General features: G+C 41.0%; 1 protein-coding gene across 2 annotated transcripts; it reads left to right on the top strand.

Moving 5' to 3' along the window:
* Nucleotides 1-463: 463 nt before the first annotated feature.
* LOC119795807 (tRNA selenocysteine 1-associated protein 1-like) lies at nucleotides 464-16293 on the top strand. Of its 2 annotated transcripts, none has more exons than XM_038304034.1 (9): nucleotides 464-625; nucleotides 5006-5103; nucleotides 5181-5280; nucleotides 5367-5416; nucleotides 5498-5629; nucleotides 15429-15545; nucleotides 15621-15822; nucleotides 15903-15939; nucleotides 16039-16293. In XM_038304034.1, the coding sequence occupies exons 1-9, from the start codon at nucleotides 599-601 to the stop codon at nucleotides 16197-16199; spliced, it is 924 nt and encodes a 307-aa protein (XP_038159962.1). In that variant the 5' UTR covers nucleotides 464-598; the 3' UTR covers nucleotides 16200-16293. The 2 variants fall into 2 exon arrangements, with proteins under 2 accessions (XP_038159962.1, XP_038159961.1); XM_038304033.1 differs by having other exon boundaries at nucleotides 15615-15822.
* The last annotated feature ends 4718 nt before the right edge of the window (nucleotides 16294-21011 follow it).

Here is a 21011-nt window from a genome sequence, read left to right as displayed (position 1 = left end):
TTGAAAATATCTTTGATATTTTTAGATGCAGCCAATAAATAACCTAAACACCACAACGTGAAAATGTAGGGGATGTTTGTGGACTAGGATTTTAAATCATAATTTTAAAACAATAAGAGTCAATTTGAAATTAATTTTAATTCAGATAAGTCAAGTGATAACAGAGGAAAATGATGACACAACAAGAAAATTACAATAAAAACTAAACGACTGAAACCTTCCTTTTCCTTTTAGGCTCCAACGTTCTTAATCATTTTAATGATAAATTACAAAAGATGTGAATTTTTTTAGCAGATGCATCATGTTGACAGAAACGTTTTTAAACAGAGTTTAATCAGAAACAGCTCCTGTATCGGTCACATGACTTTCTGGAAAGTACACCGCTGCTCTATGGGCTCCACGCGCGCACCCACCCATGTACAGCAGGGGGCGCTATGCACCCTAAAGGGGCTTGCGATCCGCCATAATAGTAAAGAAGAAGAAGAATAGGTCTGATTTTGCTGGTAGCTGGATGCTAACCAGCGTGTTTATTTTCCAGCTCCAGCCAACCTTCCTGTTTCAGTGTTTTTGTTCTGAGGAATATTATCCCTGCTGCTGAATGATGAGCACATTATGGATGGGCAACGTAAGTTTAACCCCGTTTGTCTGCGGATAAACAACATTAGCAGTTAGCGCAGCTCGCGCTCCTGGCGCAGAATGGAAACAATCCTGCCTGAGCTGATGTTATAGTTTTATTATAGATATTCTGTGTTAGAGAGGACACAATCTGCTATTCCTGTGCTCCTTTTTTAAACCGATATTGAGACGTTTGCTCTTAAGTTTTTTCACATCCTGATATGATAGAAAACCCTTCTGCTTTGAGTTTAATGTTTATAACTTTAAACTTCCTGACTGTCTGCTCTGTTTATGAGGTTCATCAGGATTGGTCCACAGTGTCCATGTTGCTTAAGATAAAAAAAAAAAAATCAACAAAAGGTTTACAAACAACCAACAAACAATATTTATATATCAATGCTTTGTCTTTTTATTAGTTAAAATATGTTTCCAGTTCATCGGCTTTGATTCAATTCAGTTTATTTCTATAGCGCCAATTCACATCACATGTCATCTCAAGGAACTGGTTGAACTATAAAGTTCAACCAGATCATCCAGACTGGATGACAGTAGAGAGAAAAACTCCCTTTGAACAGGAAGAAACCTCCAGCAGAACCAGGCTCAGTGTGAGCGGCCATCTGCTGAGGCCCACTGGGGTTCAAGGAGACAGAAGCAGACATAGAAAAAGAAGCATAGATACAAAAGGCAACTGTAAAAGGAGGAAACACACAGCCAGGCAGACGAGCTCCGAGCCAGCTCCCATGTCAGAGGATGAAGAGAGCACATCCAGTTAGTCACAGTCAGAGAAACAGGACTACACTGGAAAACAGGCCAAGCTCCAACATCTATAAACAAAGGTGTTGATGGCAGCAGCACAGCTGATATTTCTCTCCAGGATGGAGTCACAGCCAAACAGGAACAGACCAGATGAAGCTACTATGAGAAAAAGCAGAGAGAGCAGAACGTTAGAGATTGAACTAACAGATTCTGCAGAGTGGGAGAATAGAGATAGAATGAAGCAGAATGATGAAAAAGGGGTCCCTATGTCCTCCAGCAGTCTAAGCCTTTAGCAGCAGAACTATAGAGATAGATCAGGATAACCTGAGCCACTCTAACTAGAAGCTTTATCAAAAAGGAAAGTTTTAAGCCTAGCCTTAAAAGTAGACAGGGTGTCTGCCTCACGGACTAAAACTGGTAGTTGGTTCCACAGGAGAGGAGCCTGAGAACTAAAAGATCTGCCTCCCATTCTACTTTTAGAAATTCTTGATCTTTTACTAAACTCTTTTAGTAAACTTTATTTTTTTTTCCCCATTTGGATCTCAACCTGTGAGAAGCAGCAATTCACTGGAGCCCAAGTTTTTCCATCATGCTCCGCTGTAGATGGCAGCAGGTTTTTATCCAGAATGTGTCTCTTTTTCATTCATCCTTCCTTCAAACATTTGAAGTTTGCCAGTACCATATGCCCTACACCATGACGCTCCCACCTCCAAACTTCACTGTTGCTATGGCGTTTTCTGGGTGATGTGCAGTGCCCTTTGGCCTCCAAACATGATGTGTATTATAGCATCCAAAGAGTTTAAATTTGGTCTAATCTGACCACATTATCTACCTCCAGCATTTCACAGGCTTGTCTAAATGTTGTGCAGGGATTTTAAACAAGCTTTAACATACATTTTATTTAGCAGTGGAGTCTTGCGTGGTGAGCTTGCATTCAGGCCATGGCGGATGACTCTTTTACTTTTGCTTTCTTTGAAACAGTTGAACCTGCTAATTCCAGGACTTTCTGAAGCTCTCCATTAGTGGTCTTTGGTTCTTGGACAACTCTTTGGATCGCTGGTCGTGGTCAGGTTATGGTGAAATGATGTTCTTTCCATGTCTGGATTATTGCCCTAACAGCGCTCACTGGAACATTCAGAAGTTTAGGAATCCTTCTGTGACAATGACATCATTAAGGTCGTGAAGTTGTTGAAAAAGCTCTTTACTTTTAACTAGTGATGGTGAGATGAAGCCTCATTGAACCGTTTGGCCAATTTGCTTCAACGATCCCCACAGTTCATGAGGCTCCATGTAAACATGTCACCACCTACTGGTTGAATGCAGAACTACAGTTTAATAAAATCTGATTTTTTTATTTGCAACTGTTTTTTTTTCCCCCTTTAGGTTCCTTTGAAATTGTTAATGGTTGGTGTGTATAATAAAATCTTTTGTAAATTTTTTAAGTGTAAAATTTCTTAGAACAATCATTAAAGGTGCACCGTTTTTCTGCCATTTTAGTGAAATAAACTCAAGCAGACAGTGAAAGTGTTTGTGCAAATTGGGTAATGATGAGAAAAATGAAAGGTGTTAATCATTTTTATTCAAACATGCTAGTTTTTCCACTTTTTTTTAGTTTTAATCAGGTTGGAAGTTGTGTTTAACCAATCTTTTGGCGAAACCGAACTAATTTACCTAATCTATATTTTTACTCGGGCAAAACAATGCAAATTAGTCTCATCAGCCAAAATAATTCACTTTAATCGCAACTTTCAAAAGTCAAACACTGTTCTTGAACCAACAACCTCTAGAGTGAGAGCCTGTCTCTTACAGCTGACATAATCATTACATTGTTTATTCTCACCAAATTAGTTTTAACCAACTAGATTGGTTGTTTTTCCAACCAATCTATTCTTAGAATCTATCCAACCTCTATCCAGCTGACAGCAGCTCTCCTCCAATCTCCCACATCTTGACTGAACAATGAGGCTGTTTAGATGCCTGTCAAAATTTTTGCGCTTCCCGAACCACTTTGCGAAGCGGTCACTTGGTATCATGGTATCGAGGCTTCGGACGTCATCAATTTTGGCCCCTCCTCTAAATGAATCACCCTCGACACGCGCTTCTGCAAAACGCCCCCTCCGTTACTGGACACACGCCTCGAAGCCTCAGCTCATCTCACAACATCACTACTTTTAACCATCATGAGACGTTTCTTGTGTGATACCAGAGACACCTTTTTATAGCCGATCGTTCGGGACTAAACCAGCTGATATTCATTTGCACTAACAAGAAGCAGGATTGTTTTCTAATTACAGAGAGATTTTAGCTTTCCACGCCTTTATGTTCCTCTCTTTCTAAACGTGTTTAATGCTTTTTCCCTGTGCCATTCCACTTGATTACTCATAACTTACTTTCTATATCAATGGTTTTATTTCTTTGTAAATATGGATTCCATTGAATTTTACCAACATCTGGTGAAAAAGTCAATAGCACCTCTAGAAATTTATTTACTTAGAAAAACGGTGGATATCCATGAATTATAGTAGGGGAATGTTACTTTTAAAACCAATGTACTGATACCATGCTGATAATATTGTGCTTTAATTATAAAAAATTGCTGGGTATTTTAAATGATTAAGTAATACTCTGTTTTTTTACCATTGATAGGATTTTGATCATCTTGAATAAAAAACGACTTTCTGCCTCAGTCCAGGTTAACTGACCGTTTACCTGCCCCCTCCTTTGTTAAGCTCCTGTCACACCTTGCTGATTTAGCCAGCATATCCCTGACGTCCCAGAATCTTCTAAAATGCTGCCATACGCTGAACTTTCTATGTAGTTATTTAATTTTGGGCGTATAGAAAGAGTATTCATAACGAGTGCAGAGCCTCTGTCCAACCACAGCCTAACTCAGAGATGTCTAAGCGGTTCCTGAGAGCTCCGTATGGCTCCAGGTTTTCTTTTCAACCAATCAATAGCTCATCAGACTCCAGTCATCTCCATGAGTGAGTCCAGTCCTAATATGATGACTTGATCACTATATAGAGCGGGGACAGACCGCTTTATACAGTAGGGATTTAGGGATTAGGGTGGACGTTCAGTGAGCTTGTAAGAACTATGAGAACAGCAACGTTTAAATGGAGCGTGCACGAGGACAAATGGGCTCACGCTTGTACAAGTGGAGAAGATGGGTCTTTTAGAAAATCCTCCACAATATCTTTTAAGTTCACTGGGTCAGTTGCCATGGTAACAGAGGCAGCTTTATTAAACCCAAATGAATGCCAAAAAAAGTCAGACTTGGCTGACATTAAGCCTGACGAACAAACTAAGCTAGTGCTCTGAAACAGCTGCACCTCTCTTTTAAATTCAGTTTATTTCTATAGCTCCAATTCACATCATGTCATCTCAGGTCACTTTCCAGTTCACCAGATCTTCCAGTCACACTGATTCAAAGTTTTCTATCTAAGGAAAACCAGCTGATTACATCGACTCATTGACTCTTCACTCTAAGCATGCTTGTAGCAACAGTGGAGAGGAAGAACTCCCTTTGAACAGGAAGAAACCTCCAGCAGAACCAGGCTCAGTGTGAGCGGCCATCTGCTGACGCCCACTGGGTTTTCTTTTTTGACGGCTTTCTTTTTTTGTTGCCTTGCAGCTGGATGCCTACATGGATGAGAAGTTCATCACCAGAGCCTTCTCTACGATGGGGGAGCAGGTGGTGAACGTGCGGATAATTCGGAACAAGATGACTGGGTGAGTGTTTGGCCCACAGAGTGTGTGAGTATTCACAGCTCCTCCATTTTGAAATTGAACATTTCTTCGTCTCCCAGGGGGGCCATGGGTTACTGCTTCGTAGAGATGACGGACGAGGCCACCGCTGAGCGCTGTTTGCGCAAAGTCAATGGAAAAGCTCTGCCAGGAGCCAGTCCGGTATCAGCACTGTTTCCTAAAACCAGAAACAGATTTCCTTCTCACTGAAACCTCTTTGATCAATAAAGTTTGTCTTTTTTCTGTAGCCAACCAGATTTAAGTTGAACAGAGCCACGTTTGGAAAGCAGGAGCCCGGGTGAGTCCAGGCAAAGACATAAACCTCCTCCTCCAGAGGATGCTTTCCTTATTGACCTCTGCTGTCGGTTCTGCCTTCCAGGCAGATGTTTTCTCTCTTCGTGGGAGACCTGACTCCAGAGGTGGATGATGGGATGCTTTACGAGTTCTTCTACAACCGTTATCCTTCCTGCCGCGGTGGGAAAGTGGTCCTGGACAGCATGGGGAACTCCAAGTACGTCTGAGCCATTCCTGCCATTCTTTTCCACAGGTGTCAAAAGTTTTAATATCATCACTCAAGTAGAAGTTTAAATCCTACTATTTAGAAACACTTTTCTAGAAGTTAGAGTAACAATTTAAGATTTTTATAAAAGACAGCAGGCGCAATCAGGACAGTTTCAGCTGCCACAGCAACAGAGGAGGTGCCAGAATGTCTGCCACTAATTCTTAGGAGCTGCTGTGGCACAGGAGCGGTGGTTGTGGCTCCTGCCATTGATTTCCATGCCAGCAGCTGGATCTAATAGCAGCGCTTATGGTAGCCATTCACTGGCATGCGACAGCCATAAGGTGTCACCTACCGCACTTCTATTGCTGTTTAAAGGGAAACAGTTTGATTTTGGGTTTAATTAATGCTGCTTCTATATTTACTTTCAATTAATGCGATGCATTTGGGACATTTATAATAATAGGCAAGGCAAATTTATTTATATAGCACAATTCAGTACAAAGTCAATGCAAAAGAGCTTTACATGATTAAAATATAGGAAGATAAAACAGAATCAAAGCAAGTAGGAAAAAAAAATAATAAAATAAAAAAAATGCAGAAAAAAAAGGAATATTAAAAACAGTTGGACTAAAGAAAATATGTTTTAGTTGAACTGTTTAACTAGAACAGTGGAAGGCGATCCTAAACAAATGTGTTTTTAGTCTTGATTTAAAGGAACTCAGGCTTTCCGCACTTCTACAGTTTTCTGGAAGTTTGTTCCAGATAAGTGGAGCATAGGAACTAAATGCTGCTTCTCCATGTTTAGTTCTGGTTCTAGGTATGCAGAGCAGGCTGGAGCCAGAAGACCTGAGTGGTCTGGAGGGTTGATACACTGATAGCAAGTCTGTGATGTATTTAGGTGCTAAGCCATTCAGAGATTTATAGACTAACAGAAGTATTTTAAAGTCTATTCTCTGAGAAACAGGGAGCCAGTGGAAGGACTTTAGAACTGGGGTGATGTGCTCTACTTTCTTACTCTTAGTGAGGACACGGGCAGCAGCGTTCTGGATCAGCTGCAGCTGTCTGATCCACTTTTTAGGCAGACCTGTGAAAACACCGTTGCAGTAATCAAATCGACTAAAAATAAACGCATGGATTAGTTTTTCCAGATCATGCTGAGACATTAGTCCTTTAATCCTGGAAATGTTCTTCAGGTGATAGAAAGCCCACCTTGTAATTGTCTTTAAATGCTTTTAAAGGTCCAAGTCTGAATCCAGCACTACACCTAGACTTTGGGCCTGATCAGTGGTTACTAGCTGAAGCCACTGAAGCTGTGTGCTAACTTTAGATCTCTCCTCTATTGGTCCAAAGATTATTACTTCAGTTTTGTTTTTATTCAGTTGAAGAAAATGATGGCACATCCAGGCATTGATTTCTTCTAAGCATTTCCTCAGTGCTTGAATTGCTTCATAATCACCTGGTGACATGGTGATGTAAAGCTGTGTGTCGTCTGCATAGTTATGGTAGCTGATGTTGTTGTTTTTTATTAACTGAGCCAGAGGGAGCATGTAGATATTGAATAGGAGGGGACCCAGGATGGACCCTTGGGGAACCCCACATGTGATTTCTGTCATCTCTGATGTTAAGTTGCCTACTGACACAAAAAAGTCACCGTCCTTTCAGTAGGATTTAAACCAGTTGATAGTAATACTCTGGTAATAATAAGAGTATCTAATATTTTCACGTGATTTTTGTTCATGTCACCACTTTAGTTTTTCTTATCTTGAGTCTAACTCCTCACACAAACAGTTACCTTTATACATTTTTCATTAAAATGTTTATTAAATCAAGTGAATTTAGCAAATCATTCAGGAAACAGATGTAGTAAAACGGCGATCCTGTTTGAGCCATACAAAAAAAAAAAAAAAAAAAAAAAAAAAACAGATTGCAGGTAATCTTTGTCTTTATGAAAAAACAAAAACTTGGATAAACTTCAGATCTCTCGCTGAGCATCACCTCTCTGCCTCAGTCAGCACATAAACCGTCCCACAGCGTTTATTGCTGCACTGGGGTCTATTTTATTATTATTATTGTTTTAAATAAATTTAATAAAACAATTTTTTTTTAATCGTATGACACAGAGACAGAAGTGGAAAAAATCTGTGCAGATCTGCTCACCCTGCCTAGTCAGAGCCTCTCTACAGGTAAAAGCCAGTAAATTAGAATATTTTGAAAAACTTGATTTATTTCAGTAATTGCATTCAAAAGGTGTAACTTGTACATTATATTTATTCTTGCACACAGACTGATGCATTCAAATGTTTATTTCATTTCATTTTGATGATTTGAAGTGGCAACAAATGAAAATCCAAAATTCTGTGTGTCACAAAATTAGAATATTGTGTAAGGGTGCAAAGGGCTTTAAATGGTCTCTCAGTCCAGTTCTGAAGCCGACACAAACATGGGGAAGACTTCAGATTTGACAGCTGTCCAAAAGGCGACCATGGACACATTGCACAAGGAGGGAAAGACACAAAAGGTTATTGCTGAAGAGGCTGGCTGTTCTCAGAGCTCTGTGTCCAAACACATTAATAGAGAGGCAAAGGGAAGGAAAAACTGTGGTCAGAAAAAGTGTACAAGCGATAGGGATCACCGCGCCCTAGTCAAGATTGGGAAAAAAAAACATTCAAAAATGTGGGGGAGATTGACAAGGAGTGGACAGCTGCTGGAGTCAGTGCTTCAAGGTCCACCACCAAGAGACGCTTGAAAGACATGGGTTTCAACTGCCGCATACCTCGTGTCAAGCCTCTGTTGACCAAGAAACAGCGCGAAAAGCGTCTCACCTGGGCTAAGGAAAAAAAGAGCTGGACTGCTGCTGAGTCCAAAGTCATTCCGTAAAAATTCAAAGAATATCTACTGGACTTGGTTTTCAAGATTTGAAGGCGTTTCGCCACCTCTCCAGGAAGCTTTCTCAATTCAAATGTCTGGATCCGCAGTGAGTTTGAGTCTTTATATAGACAACGCCTTGTATAGCTTGGAAACATGCAATGGTAACCGATGAATGGGTCGTTAGTTCCATCGTTAGCCTGTAATATCTGAACCTGTCTATGATTCTAGGGGTCGGTCGTTAAAGGGGGGATTGCCATTAAGGGGGGGGATTGTCTCCTGTAATACCTGAAACCTGTCTATGATTGTTAAGGGTTGGTCGTTAAGGAGGTATTGTTCACCGGCTGGGGCGGGTAGGTCCCTCGTTCCTCTGTGATGGGGTGGGGGGTTTGGTGATATACCCCCTGACCTTAGCCCCATAGAAAATCTGTGGGGTATTGTGAAAAGGAAGATGCAGAATGCCAGACCCAAAAACGCAGAAGAGTTGAAGGCCACTATCAGAGCAACCTGGGCTCTCATAACACCTGAGCAGTGCCAGAAACTCATCGACTCCATGCCACGCCGCATTAAAGGTACACTATGCAACCGGTGTTGATTTTCCAGCGAGGCTCCCCCCAGAGGGCGAAAGTAAAAGTGCACTGTCGTAAATATGCTCAGCTGTTCTCCTGGTTTCTCCGTCAAGCCAGGCGTGGTTGTTTTGAGCGTAGCAGACAGGCGAACGCAACGAATGACTAACACAGTGAAAGTATGAACATGCACACAGAGAGAGAGAAACCATTCCAATGTTACTTACAATCGCATCAGCAGAAACACGAGGTCCGCGTCAGCCTTGCAGCCTTCTTTTTGTTTTAGCTCTCGCCATTCAGAAAAAGCTCGCCCGATGTTCACCCGTGTACGACTCCTCTCTCTGTCCGGAGCCCTTTTCCTCTTTCTTACCTGCTCTGACATGGGCTTTCACAGTTTTCACGCTGGTTCCGCCATGATAACTGCACAAAGATCGCCACTGTGCTAGCAACGAGCATGCTTTTAACTGGGGGCGTGTAGCAGTTCTCACCGTAAAGCAAGACCGACTCTCGCGAGACTTCTGAGCCTGTGGGTGCGGGCCGAGGGCTCCTGCAATTGCAATTGCGGTATTTCCCCCACAGACCACCAGGGCGGCCGAGAATACCTTTGTTCAACCTGAAATGACTCATTTAATCATCCAAAACGTTATGGAACACATTAATTAACTGAAAAATGTTGCATAGTGTGCCTTTAATGCAGTAATTGAGGCAAAAGGAGCTCCAACCAAGTATTGAGTATTGTACATGCTCATATTTTTCATTTTCATACTTTTCAGTTGGCCAACATTTCTAAAAATCCCTTTTTTGTATTAGCTTTAAGTAATATTCTAATTTTGTGACACACGGAATTTTGGATTTTCATTTGTTGCCACTTCAAATCATCAAAATGAAATGAAATAAACATTTGAATGCATCAGTCTGTGTGCAATGAATAAATATACCGGTAATGTACAAGTTACACCTTTTGAATGCAATTACTGAAATAAATCAAGTTTTTCAAAATATTCTAATTTACTGGCTTTTACCTGTATATACGCAGTCAGTGTGACATGGAAAGCAAATCGGATTAGAGATTCGGGTGTAACCAATGTCGCGGCCTTTAGCCTTTAAACCAGACGTCCTGACGCTCAGAAGACGTTTGCTGTGAACGCATCATCGGACTGCAGGAAAACTGTTGGTTTTTGTTGACTTTCCAGCGATTCTGTCTGACTTTCCATGAGGAGCTGATTCATGAATATTATGTCTGTAGAAAATAAATGAAGACCACATCCTTACAGTCATCTATTTGACATCTTTTACTAATATTAATTTATTGAGCTTCACTCAGGGAGGCACTCTTCAAACTTTTATTGGACGTCCTGCTCTCTGGGCTTTGAGTCGGACGATATTTCATTCCTGCGTAGCTGCAGCTATAGAAGGAGCCTCCAGCTGGATGTATTCTTTATGGTCTCCCATAAATTGCATCACTGCCTCCGAGGTCCATTTAATTTGGTTGATTAATGCAGCACCACGCTATAATAAATGTCTAAAGGCCTTCTACAAATAATCCAAACTCCAGTTTCTACACTGAAATATAGACGTTTTAGTCCAAAGGAAAAGACGCTCTGAACAATCCAGTGGTGGCTGCTTTATTAATCTATCTGGTTATGAAGGGAAGTCGGCTAACGGATCCAGGTGTTCGCAGCAGACAGGAGAACCGGCCTTTAACAGTAGAACCTGGCAGAGCGGAGCGGCTCTCTGCCACCACTGACTGGAGGCTGCTGGTCCAGCTGCTGTGAAATGGTTCAATGTTGATAAATGAAGCTGAGGCAACATCACTGCTCTAAAGGTTTCCTCTGGAGAGAATAGTCCCGTCAACCTCAGCATGATTGGTTCCTTTATGGAGATGTACAGATTCGTCAGCCGATGTCTGTACCAGATTTGCTCAGGCCTTCCGCATGCCAGGGACATTAAACTGTGTGATTGGCTGGATGTCAAAACATGGTTGCCTGAACAATGATAATAACATAACGCAGCGTTTGTGCGCCGAGTCGGGAGCATCTGCGTTTCTAATGACCGATGAAATTTTACCAGATTGATAACAAAGCTGAAAAAATTTGTTTATGGTGAAATAAGTCACTGCAAGGCCTTGATGGGAGAGCTGGGATGTGCTATGGCTGGCTGCACTCAGTAGCTAACAGGTTAGCCTGTTTTAGCACGGCTAATTATCCATCTGAAGCTACACAACCTTTAACTCTGGATCAACAGCTGTTCATTTTCTACAAGTAGAATAACTGTTTCCTTTGTCTAAAATCTCCATGAAAGTCATTTTTAAGATGTTGCAGTTGTCCTCCTCTGCCTCAGATCTTGATAAAAAGCCTTTTTATTGTTAAATGGCAGAGCTCAGTCTGTCTTAGAACTGGGTTTGCCTTCTAGAGTGACGCTGCATTCAGACCGGCTGCATTCAGGGTGTCACAGTGGTTTATATGCAGAGTCTATGGAGCGCAGTGTTGAGGGGGACAGCGGCGTGCTCTGACTTGCTGGAGCAGCACATTTAGAGCGTTCTGGCCTCGGAGTGTTCAACGCTGGAGTTCAAAAAATGAACCCTTTGCTGCTGGACGGCGGAGCGTCGACCAATTAGAAAAGCTGATCCAGGAGTATTTTTGGGGGAGACAAACAACACAGACGACAATTCTTAAATTTTTTTACTCATAATGCTAAATTCATTAAATCACAGAGAACATATTAGTTTTAGGTATAGATAATGATCCATTGATTATTCCTTGCTGACCGCACTTTTCATTTAAAAGCTCTTTCCAGCCGCTACGAACGGCAGCAGGAAATCCCCCACAGGCTGGCCGCAGCAGAGAGCTTTCAGCGGGGATTTCCAGCGCTGCCGCCGGTGGTTTGCTGGAGGTCTGGAGCTCCCAGCAAGAAATGCATGTTTTAGTGGGATTATAATCCTGATGAACTGAGGATGTTTGGAGGTGGACTTTCTCACTTGTTAAAACTATTTTTCCAACTCAAAGCCAAACTTCTCTTTAGCTTGAAGCTACAGAACAGAGCAGACACCCATGAGACCTGCGGTGTGAACGCAGCATAATTATTCTTTTCTACTTCTGGCTGCCTTAAGTCAACAAAGAAACAAACGATCAGCCTGGCGTACACTGCGATTTTTTTTTCTTTCAATCGTTGCACGCATCTGCTGCTCACACTGTACGACTAAACGCAGGATTTAGACGTACAGTGTGAGCAGCAGCTCAAGATTTATGTTCAGCTCGACGCTTTGAGGCGTCTACCTGCTCACACTGTACGACTAAAAACCACATCGACCTCAGCTCTGCAGGGAGATGGAGCTGCTCTGTAGCTCTCTATCCTGAAGCCAGACAAATAGAAGAGGGATATGAAGCTCACTATAGTGAACTGCGCGGCCTTGGCAATTTGTGCAATTTTGTGCTGAGGGTCCTAGAAAGAAAGGGAGACGACGTATTTGGAAAAAGGACGTGGCTGAGCAGGCGTGGCTACTACGGTCCGTCAATTTTGCAGACAGACCTGCATTTCACTCATTGCATCCCTGCCATGCTGCTGGGTTTACATCTGAGAGGAGGAATACAAAAAAGAATCCTTCTTTGCGCCCTGAGCGATTTGCCTCCGAAGGATCATACTACACGACTCACGATCAGGCTGAAAGTCGGCCCGATCGAAAAATTGCACGACTGGAAAATCGCCCCAAAAATCGCACAGTGTACACCAGGCTTAAGTTAAAGCTGGGTATAAACTGTACGATATTTTTGCCCTTATCAGGACGATTCTCCAGTCGTAAGATTTTTTAATTTGGCTGACTTCCGTCTTCATGGTGCATGGTGTAGTGAACAGAAGGGAAACGAGGGGCGATCAGCCTCTAACGACCACCTCCCCATCAGGAATCGTAGGTTGGGAGAAAATTAAACGTGTCTGAAATTCAGTCGGCCGTCATAAGGTGGTCAGGGGGGAATCACTCAGTGGGAAAACAAGGATTCTTCTTCTTCTTCCTCTCAGGAAAACCCAGCAGCATTGTGGGGTGCAATGAGTGAAATGGAGTTCTTTCTGTCAAACTGACAGACCATAGTAGCCATGTTTGTTCAGCCATGTCTTTGTCCAAATACGTCGTCTCCTTTTCTTTTTAGGGCTTTCAGCACTAAATTGCCCAAATATCCAAGGCAGCGCGTTTCACTCTAGTGAGCTTCATATTCCTCTGCTACTACAGGTGCTGGTCATAAAATTAGAATATCATGAAAAAGTAGATTGATTTCAGTAATTCCATTTAAAAAGTGAAACTTGTATATTATATTCATACATTACATACAAACTCATATATTTCAGATGTTTATTTTGTTTAATTTTGATGATTACAAATGACAACAAATGAAAATCTCAAATTCATCATATCAGAAAATTAGAATATTGTGAAAAGGTTCAAAATTGATGGCCCCTGGTGCCACACTCTAATCAGCTAATTAACTCAAACCACCTGCAAAAGCCTTTAAATGGTCTTTCAGTCTAGTTCTATAGGCTACACAATCATGGGGAAGACTGCTGACTTGACAGTTGTCCAAAAGACGACCATCGACACCTTGCACAAGGAGGGCAAGACACAAAAGGTCATCGCTAAAGAGGCTGGCTGTTCACAGAGCTCAGTGTCCAAGCACATTAATAGAGAGGCGAAGGGAAGGAAAAGATGTGGTCGAAAAAAGTGTACAAGCAAGAGAGATAACCGCACCCTGGAGAGGATTGTGAAACAAAACCCATTCAAAAATGTGGGGGAGATTCACAAAGAGTGGACTGCAGCTGGAGTGAGTGCTTCAAGAACCACCACACACAGACGTATGAAAGACATGGGTTTCTGCTGTCGCATTCCTTGTGTCAAGCCACTCTTGAACCACAGACAGCGTCAGAAGCGTCTTGCCTGGGCTAAAGAGAAACAGGACTGGACTGCTGGTGAGTGGTCCAAAGTCATGTTCTCTGATGAAAGTAAATTTTGCATTTCCTTTGGAAATCAAGGTCCCAGAGTCTGGAGGAAAAGAAGAGAGGCACTTCATCCACGTTGCTTGAAGTCCAGTGTAAAGTTTCCACAGTCAGTGATGGTTTGGGGTGCCATGTCATCTGCTGGTGTTGGTCCATTGTGTTTTCTGAGGTCCAGGGTCAACGCAGCCACATACCAGGAAGTTTTAGAGCACTTCATGCTTCCTGCAGCTGACCAACTTTTTGGAGATGCAGATTTCATTTTCCAACAGGACTTGGCACCTGCACACAGTGCCAAAGCTACCAGTACCTGGTTGAAGGACCATGGTATCCCTGTTCTTAATTGGCCAGCAAACTCTCCTGACCTTAACCCCATAGAAAATCTATGGGGTATTGTGAAGAAGAAGATGCAATACACCAGACCCAACAATTCAGAAGAGCTAAAAGCCACTATTAGAGCAACCTGGGCTATCATAACACCTGAGCAGTGCCACAGACTGATCGACTCCATGCCACGCCGCATTGCTGCAGTAATACAGGCCAAAGGAGGCCCAACTAAATACTGAGTGCTGTACATGCTCATACTTTTCATGTTCATACTTTTCAGTTGGCCAACATTTCTATAAATCCTTTGTTTTTATTGGTCTTCAGTAATATTCTAATTTTCTGATATGATGAATTTGAGATTTTCATTTGTTGTCATTTGTAATCATCAAAATTAAACAAAATAAACATCTGAAATATATGAGTTTGTATGTAATGTATGAATATAATATACAAGTTTCACTTTTTAAATGGAATTACTGAAATCAATCTACTTTTTCATGATATTCTAATTTTATGACCAGCACCTGTAGTTTGGCTTCCGGATAGACGAGTCAGAGTAGCTCCATCTCACTGCGGAGCTGAGTCCCACCTGGTTTTTAGACGTACAGTGGGAGCAGGTAGATCGCATCAGAGCGTCGGGTCACACAGTGAGAACAAACATGGGGAGCTGTGAACATTTAAACCCTGCGGTTTCGTCGTACAGTGTGAGCTGTAGCTGCGTGCAACGATTGAAGGAATCATAGAGTGCTTGCCCGGCTTTAGACTCCAGAAGAATCTGGTACCTTCCACGGCTTTTATTCGTTTTTTTTTTTGATAGATGCATGCGTATCTTTGCTGCTCCCTTCACTTGCTGTCAGTGTCAATGATAATTTATTTTTGCTTAAATTATTTTTTAGCAAGTAATTGTAGGAAGAAAAACCAAATCTTCTCCAAGGGTCTCAGTAATATCAGCAGGTCATATCAGATCAGTTGTTCCAGAACAATCGGCACCGGTTCGGGCCTCGGCAAACGTGCATGGGTGGGTTTTCCTCCTAATCCCGATGCCTTCCTCATCACGCTGTTTGTCCCTCTAGGGGCTGCGGTTTTGTTCAGTTCCCAGACGAGCGGCTCCAGAAGCGGGCCCTGGATGAGTGCCAAGGCGCCGTGGGACTCGGGGGCAAACCTCTCCGGTTGAGCCTGGCTGCCAATAAGTGAGTCACTTCCAGCCTCTAAATGAATGTTTCCATGAAGCAGAAGCAAATTTTCCTTTATTTCCCCAGTTTAAGGAACAAGCCGCAGCAGCAGCAGTCAGACAGCAAACAGTCGTGGCAGTCCAGCACCGGATACAAATATGGCTACGACCAGTATGACCAGTACCAGAACCAGGCCTATCCAGGGTATTACTCCTCATGGGGCTACGATCAGACCGCAGCCATGTATGGCTACAGCTATCCTCAGTACGATTATACGCAGTACGCACAGTTACAGGTGGGCTACCGGCGCTAACACTCCTTCTCTCAAACGACTGCTGTCGTTCTGAAACGCTTTCTGCTCTTATCTGGTTTCAGGAAAGCGAAGCAGTTCCAGAAGAAGAAGAAGTTGAAGGCAAGTATTTGTTTGAAGTAGTTTGACTATTGGTTGCATTTAAAAGGTTTTTATCCTGACAGTCTAAACAGTAACAGCGGTTCCTGTTCTCTGCTGTAGATCCTGGTGTGGTGGTGGACGTAGTGGAGGCCAACAGCAGCTTCATGGACCTCAGTGAGGAACTGTACGATGCGCTCCTGGAATCTCGCTGGGAGCCTGAAGACTTCTCTGCCTATCAGGAGTATCTTATTTCCTCCCTGCCTGAGGCCATCTCCAGCTAAAAGGACAATGATTTTAACTCCTTTTTCTTTATTTTTTTTATTTTTTCAAAGCGCTGTGCAAATAAATAAATAGATTTTCATTTAAAACTGCAAACGGTGGCAAGTTAAACTTTTTTTTTCTTCCACTTTTATCTTTGTTTTTGACAAAAGAAGAAACAATTAGCTGATTTTAGCCCTCTGATCAACAGCAAAATAAAAAACCAAAACAAAATGAACGCTCAAACCGGAGATGGCAACCAGTTGGCGTTATAAAAAAGTCAGCTTCTTTCCTCAGTGAATGTTTCCTCCATAATGTCCGTCCACTGAGTGGTTCTTCTTGTTGATGCTCTCCTCCCTGCTGGCAGTAATATCTTAACCAAATATTGATCATCGTTTTCACATTAGACATCAGGCCCAGATACATTGTGGTAAAACTAAATGGTTCAGAATACATCAGTACTTTGCTAAGTACTAGATAGAAAGAAACATTAACAGTTTAAATCTGTAAAACAAGGCTCATTAACTGATGCAGTGAACAGAACGGAGGAAACCTTCAGTTGACTAAAATTAAGCTCTTTTTTTTTTTTTTTTTATCTTTGCAAAGAGAGAAAGATCCGTCATATTCTCCATTGTTCTTTAATCGTAACCACAAAGATGATTGGCTTTAACCATTTCTCCCTGATGTTTATAGGCTCTACATTGCTCTTTTATTGAAGCAGTAGGTCTGATGAGTTAAGCTTTATTAAATCTGTAGGTAACCGAACAAAAGGTGGATTTCACATTAAAAGTTGAAGGTAATGTGAGCTGCTGGTTCCCAGCGATATTCAGGCTGTAAAACAGCAGAAATGAAAAGCTTGTAGGAAATTCAAAACTATTATTTAAACCATATGCTCATTTAAAATGACTGTCGGAACAGGTGTATTCTTCCCTGCACCTTTCTATTTTCCCATAATGCATCATGTTTCATATGTTCTCCAAATAAAGGCTTCCTGCTATCAGGTCACCTCCTTCCATTGCTCTATGATCCACTAGTGATGTTCACATATCCAGCTGCAGAGCTGTGCTCCATGACGGAGCTGTGGCTCTGCAGACTCATCAAGCTGCATTAAACTCAACGCTCTGACACTTCTGTCAAAACCAGCGTTACTGCATATAGATACTGAGCTTTAAAAGATCAGTCTGTCTTTTTACTACCTTAAGTCTAAAATCTATGTTCCATTTTGGTTTATCTTGATACAGGATTTAAATGGTTGAGTTTTTATTACTAATGGAGACTTCCTGACAGCATGCTGGCTGAGCTACAGATGATTTACAAATTCCCCTTCCCTCATTGTTTTCTTTACGAACCGGAAACTGCAAAGCAGTGTAAAGTTTTTTTGGCAAATGCAAAAAATACAATCTTTAATTGCAGCTTTAACAGATTAAATCTCACATTGCTTTAGAAAACATTGGAAAGGCAGAATAAAATCACAAAAGGCTGATTGTAGGGTGTAAGTTTTTTCCCCCCACAAAATTCTGAATAGATAAATATCTACTGGAAACCATGAAGCTCAGTAAAAAGAAAATCTTATAATAAATGGAAAAATTCTGAGTAAAACACCTAGTCTGAAAAGTAGACAGATTTTTTTTTTCAATTTAAACCTTTTTTTTTTTTTTTTTTAGAAATTGTGCACTTATTTATATTTACTATATTTTCATACAACTTGAATGAATATTTTTTTCTTTTTCACTAAATAATTCTCCCACACTTTACGTGACAACCACTAGGTGGAGCTATTGAGCAGCATTACGCCTTTCTACTCGTTTCCATCGTTGATGTTTCCTTTAACATTAATTTTACATTCATACATGGCTTTATAAATGTTTCTATCAAAAGGCTATATTATATATAATGTGTTTATATATTTAACAAATGAATGTAACACAGACTTCACAGTAAAATCCTAAAATGGTAATATGTGGTGTTTTTTTTTTTTTTTTTTGGGGGGGGGGGTCAGGGAAAAACAATCAGGGATTCAAACCAAGGACTTATTTTGCTGTAGAGCTGCAGGTAGATGCTCCACCATGCAGCCCTGTGACAGTTTGTTTTCTATAATTTAACACAGTCCCAGAGGTGTTAAAAGTATTTTTGTAGAAGTTAGAGCATCGACCAAAGATTTTTTACACAAGTAAAAATGTAAAAGTACACATTTTTTTTTAAACTACATTAAGTATAAAAGTAAAAGTAATGCAGGAAAAAGTATTAAGTAAAGATGCTTTAATGCACTAGTTTATTAAAGGAAAATATTTCTACAATTCTGGATGATAAATTTCTTATACTTAATTTCTTAGTTTTATAACTAGACTTTAGACTTGAACAACTTTTATGTTGATGAGTGTGCACAGCTTTCATGATATTTCTATTTCTTAATTCCATTCAGTTTATTTCTATTCCGCCAATTCACAACACATGTCACATCAGTTCACCAGATCATCCAGATTGATTCAAAGTTTTCTATCTAAGGAAAACCAGCTGATTGCATCGACTCATTGACTCTTCAGCAATCCCTCTCACTAAGCATGCTTGTAGTGACAGTGGAGAGGAAAAACTCCCTTTGAACAGGAAGAAACCTCCAGCAGAACCAGGCTCAGTGTGAGCGGCCATCTGCTGAGGCCCACTGGGGTTCAAGGAGACAGAAGCAGACATAGAAAAAGAAGCATAGATACAAAAGGCAACTGTCAACCAGCTCCACAGGCGGCCCCGTCCAGGAAACACACAGCCAGGCAGACGAGCTCCGAGCCAGCTCCCATGTCAGAGGATGAAGAGAGCACATCCAGTTAGTCACAGTCAGAGAAACAGGACTACACTGGAAAACAGGCCAAGCTCCAACATCTAGAAACAAAGGTGTTGATGGCAGCAGCACAGCTGATATTTCTCTCTGGGATGGAGTCACAGCCAAACAGGAACAGACGAGGCATTTTGTTAAAGTGCAGCACTGATCAAACGTAAACAGTGATGGAAGAGAAAACATTATCTCACATACCAACTAATGGTAACAGTGTCAAATTTACATTTGCATTATACTGAAAAGCTTTTTATTTTGGTATGTGGTGAACAACAAGTTGGGGCAGCACCGAGTTTAACTACGAAGAAATTAATGGTCTGGATGAAACAAATTATTTTGATGGTTTTTATTTATTTTAATACTAACAGTCAAGAATGAAAATAAGCCTAAACAAAACAAAACTAACGGGTCTATTTTTAAAATGTAAGGAGTAGAAAGTAGAGATAATTGCAAAAAAATCTAAGGAGTAGAAGCAAAAAGTTGTCTAAAAAATAATTACACTAATTAAGTACATTTGGCTAAAATTTCTACTGTTACTTGACACTGCAGCAAATTACATTAATATTAATTAAATTAGAAGGTTCTTGAAATCTTCATTTATTTTAGTAGCTGAATATAACAGATGAAGCCTGTTTACACAAACAGATGTTTACTTTTAATCAGATTTTCTCCTTAAAGCTGGACCTGACATTTAAGATATGACTTCAGACGATAAAAAAACTTTTAACTGTGGGAACTCTTGGCTTAAACTGTGTTTAATTAAGTTTATCTTTAAAGTTACTCATCCTCATCAGAACCCATTTTCTTATTAATGACTAGAACTACTTTTGACAAAGGTGGATTAACTCTTTTGCAGCTGAAGGCGAAACACAAGCAGGACTTTATTTCTTATATTTGTCATTTGTTCAACTCCAGCATCTTAAAATTCCAAGAAAGTTCAAATTTAGAGATTTGAGAAATATTTTTTTTTATGTCAAAATAGTATTTAGTGCAGTGAAAGGGTATTAGTTCTAGTTCTAAATACTTTTCAGAATTTGTAAAAAAAAAAAAAATTTGTTTTAAAATCCATTGGCTAGATCAATATCTAATTAGATTACATTAAATCTCACCCCAGCTAACCCCTGTCATTGGGCCATGGCTTTTTAAAACCACACCTGTAAAAGACACAAACCGTACAGAAGAAACAGGAGCAGGGACAGGAAAGTTGGACTATAAACTTAAACTATATTTCAGTTAAAAGGAGACTCTAAAAATGGGTTATCAACCTAGTTTTAAAGGAAGTGGGGGTCTAAGCTCGTGTACAGTTTTCTGGGAGTTTATTCCAGATCAGTGGATCATAAGAACCAAAAACTGCTTCTCCATGTTTGGTTTGGTTCTGCAGAACAGATCCGATCCAGGTGACCTGACAGGTCTGGCTGTTGATCCACTGCCAACCAGTCTGTAAAGTATTTAGGAGTGAAGACATTCAGTGATTTCTAGACTAATAGAGTAATAAAGTCTATTCTCTGACATTCAGGGAGCCAATGGAAGGACTTAAGAACTGGGTTGATGTTCTCCACTTTCTTAGTTGTAGTGAGGATACAGGCAGCAGCTTTCTGGATCAGCTGCAGCTCTGATCCACTTTTTTGGGCAGAGCTGTGAAGTCACCACAGCAGGGATTAATTCTACTAAAGATGAACGAAGCAGGAAGTAGTTTTTCAAGGTCCCTCTTGAGACATTCGTCCTTTAATCCTGGAGATGTTCTTCAGGTGATTGAAGGCTGAATTTATCCCTGTCCTTATGGGCCTGTGAAGAATCAGGGCTGAGTCCATCACTACTGTCATGATTTTATCAAGAACTCAGACCCACATGCAGAGAAACCATTACAGAGAGACCAGGGGAAAGGTTTAACAGGTTTATTGGGAAGCTTGTGGAGATTCCAGTGTTGCTCTGAACACTGCTCAACCGGAAGTTTCCAGAAAAGTGGTTGACTCTTTGACTCCAGTCGGTGTGGGGTGTTCCAGTGTTT

This window comes from Cyprinodon tularosa, unplaced genomic scaffold (assembly GCF_016077235.1).
Source record: "Cyprinodon tularosa strain WSP-4 unplaced genomic scaffold, ASM1607723v1 ctg524, whole genome shotgun sequence".
Lineage (NCBI taxonomy): Eukaryota > Metazoa > Chordata > Actinopteri > Cyprinodontiformes > Cyprinodontidae > Cyprinodon > Cyprinodon tularosa.
The sequence above is the reverse complement of the archived record's forward strand: the minus strand, read 5'-3'. Positions and strand labels throughout refer to the sequence as shown.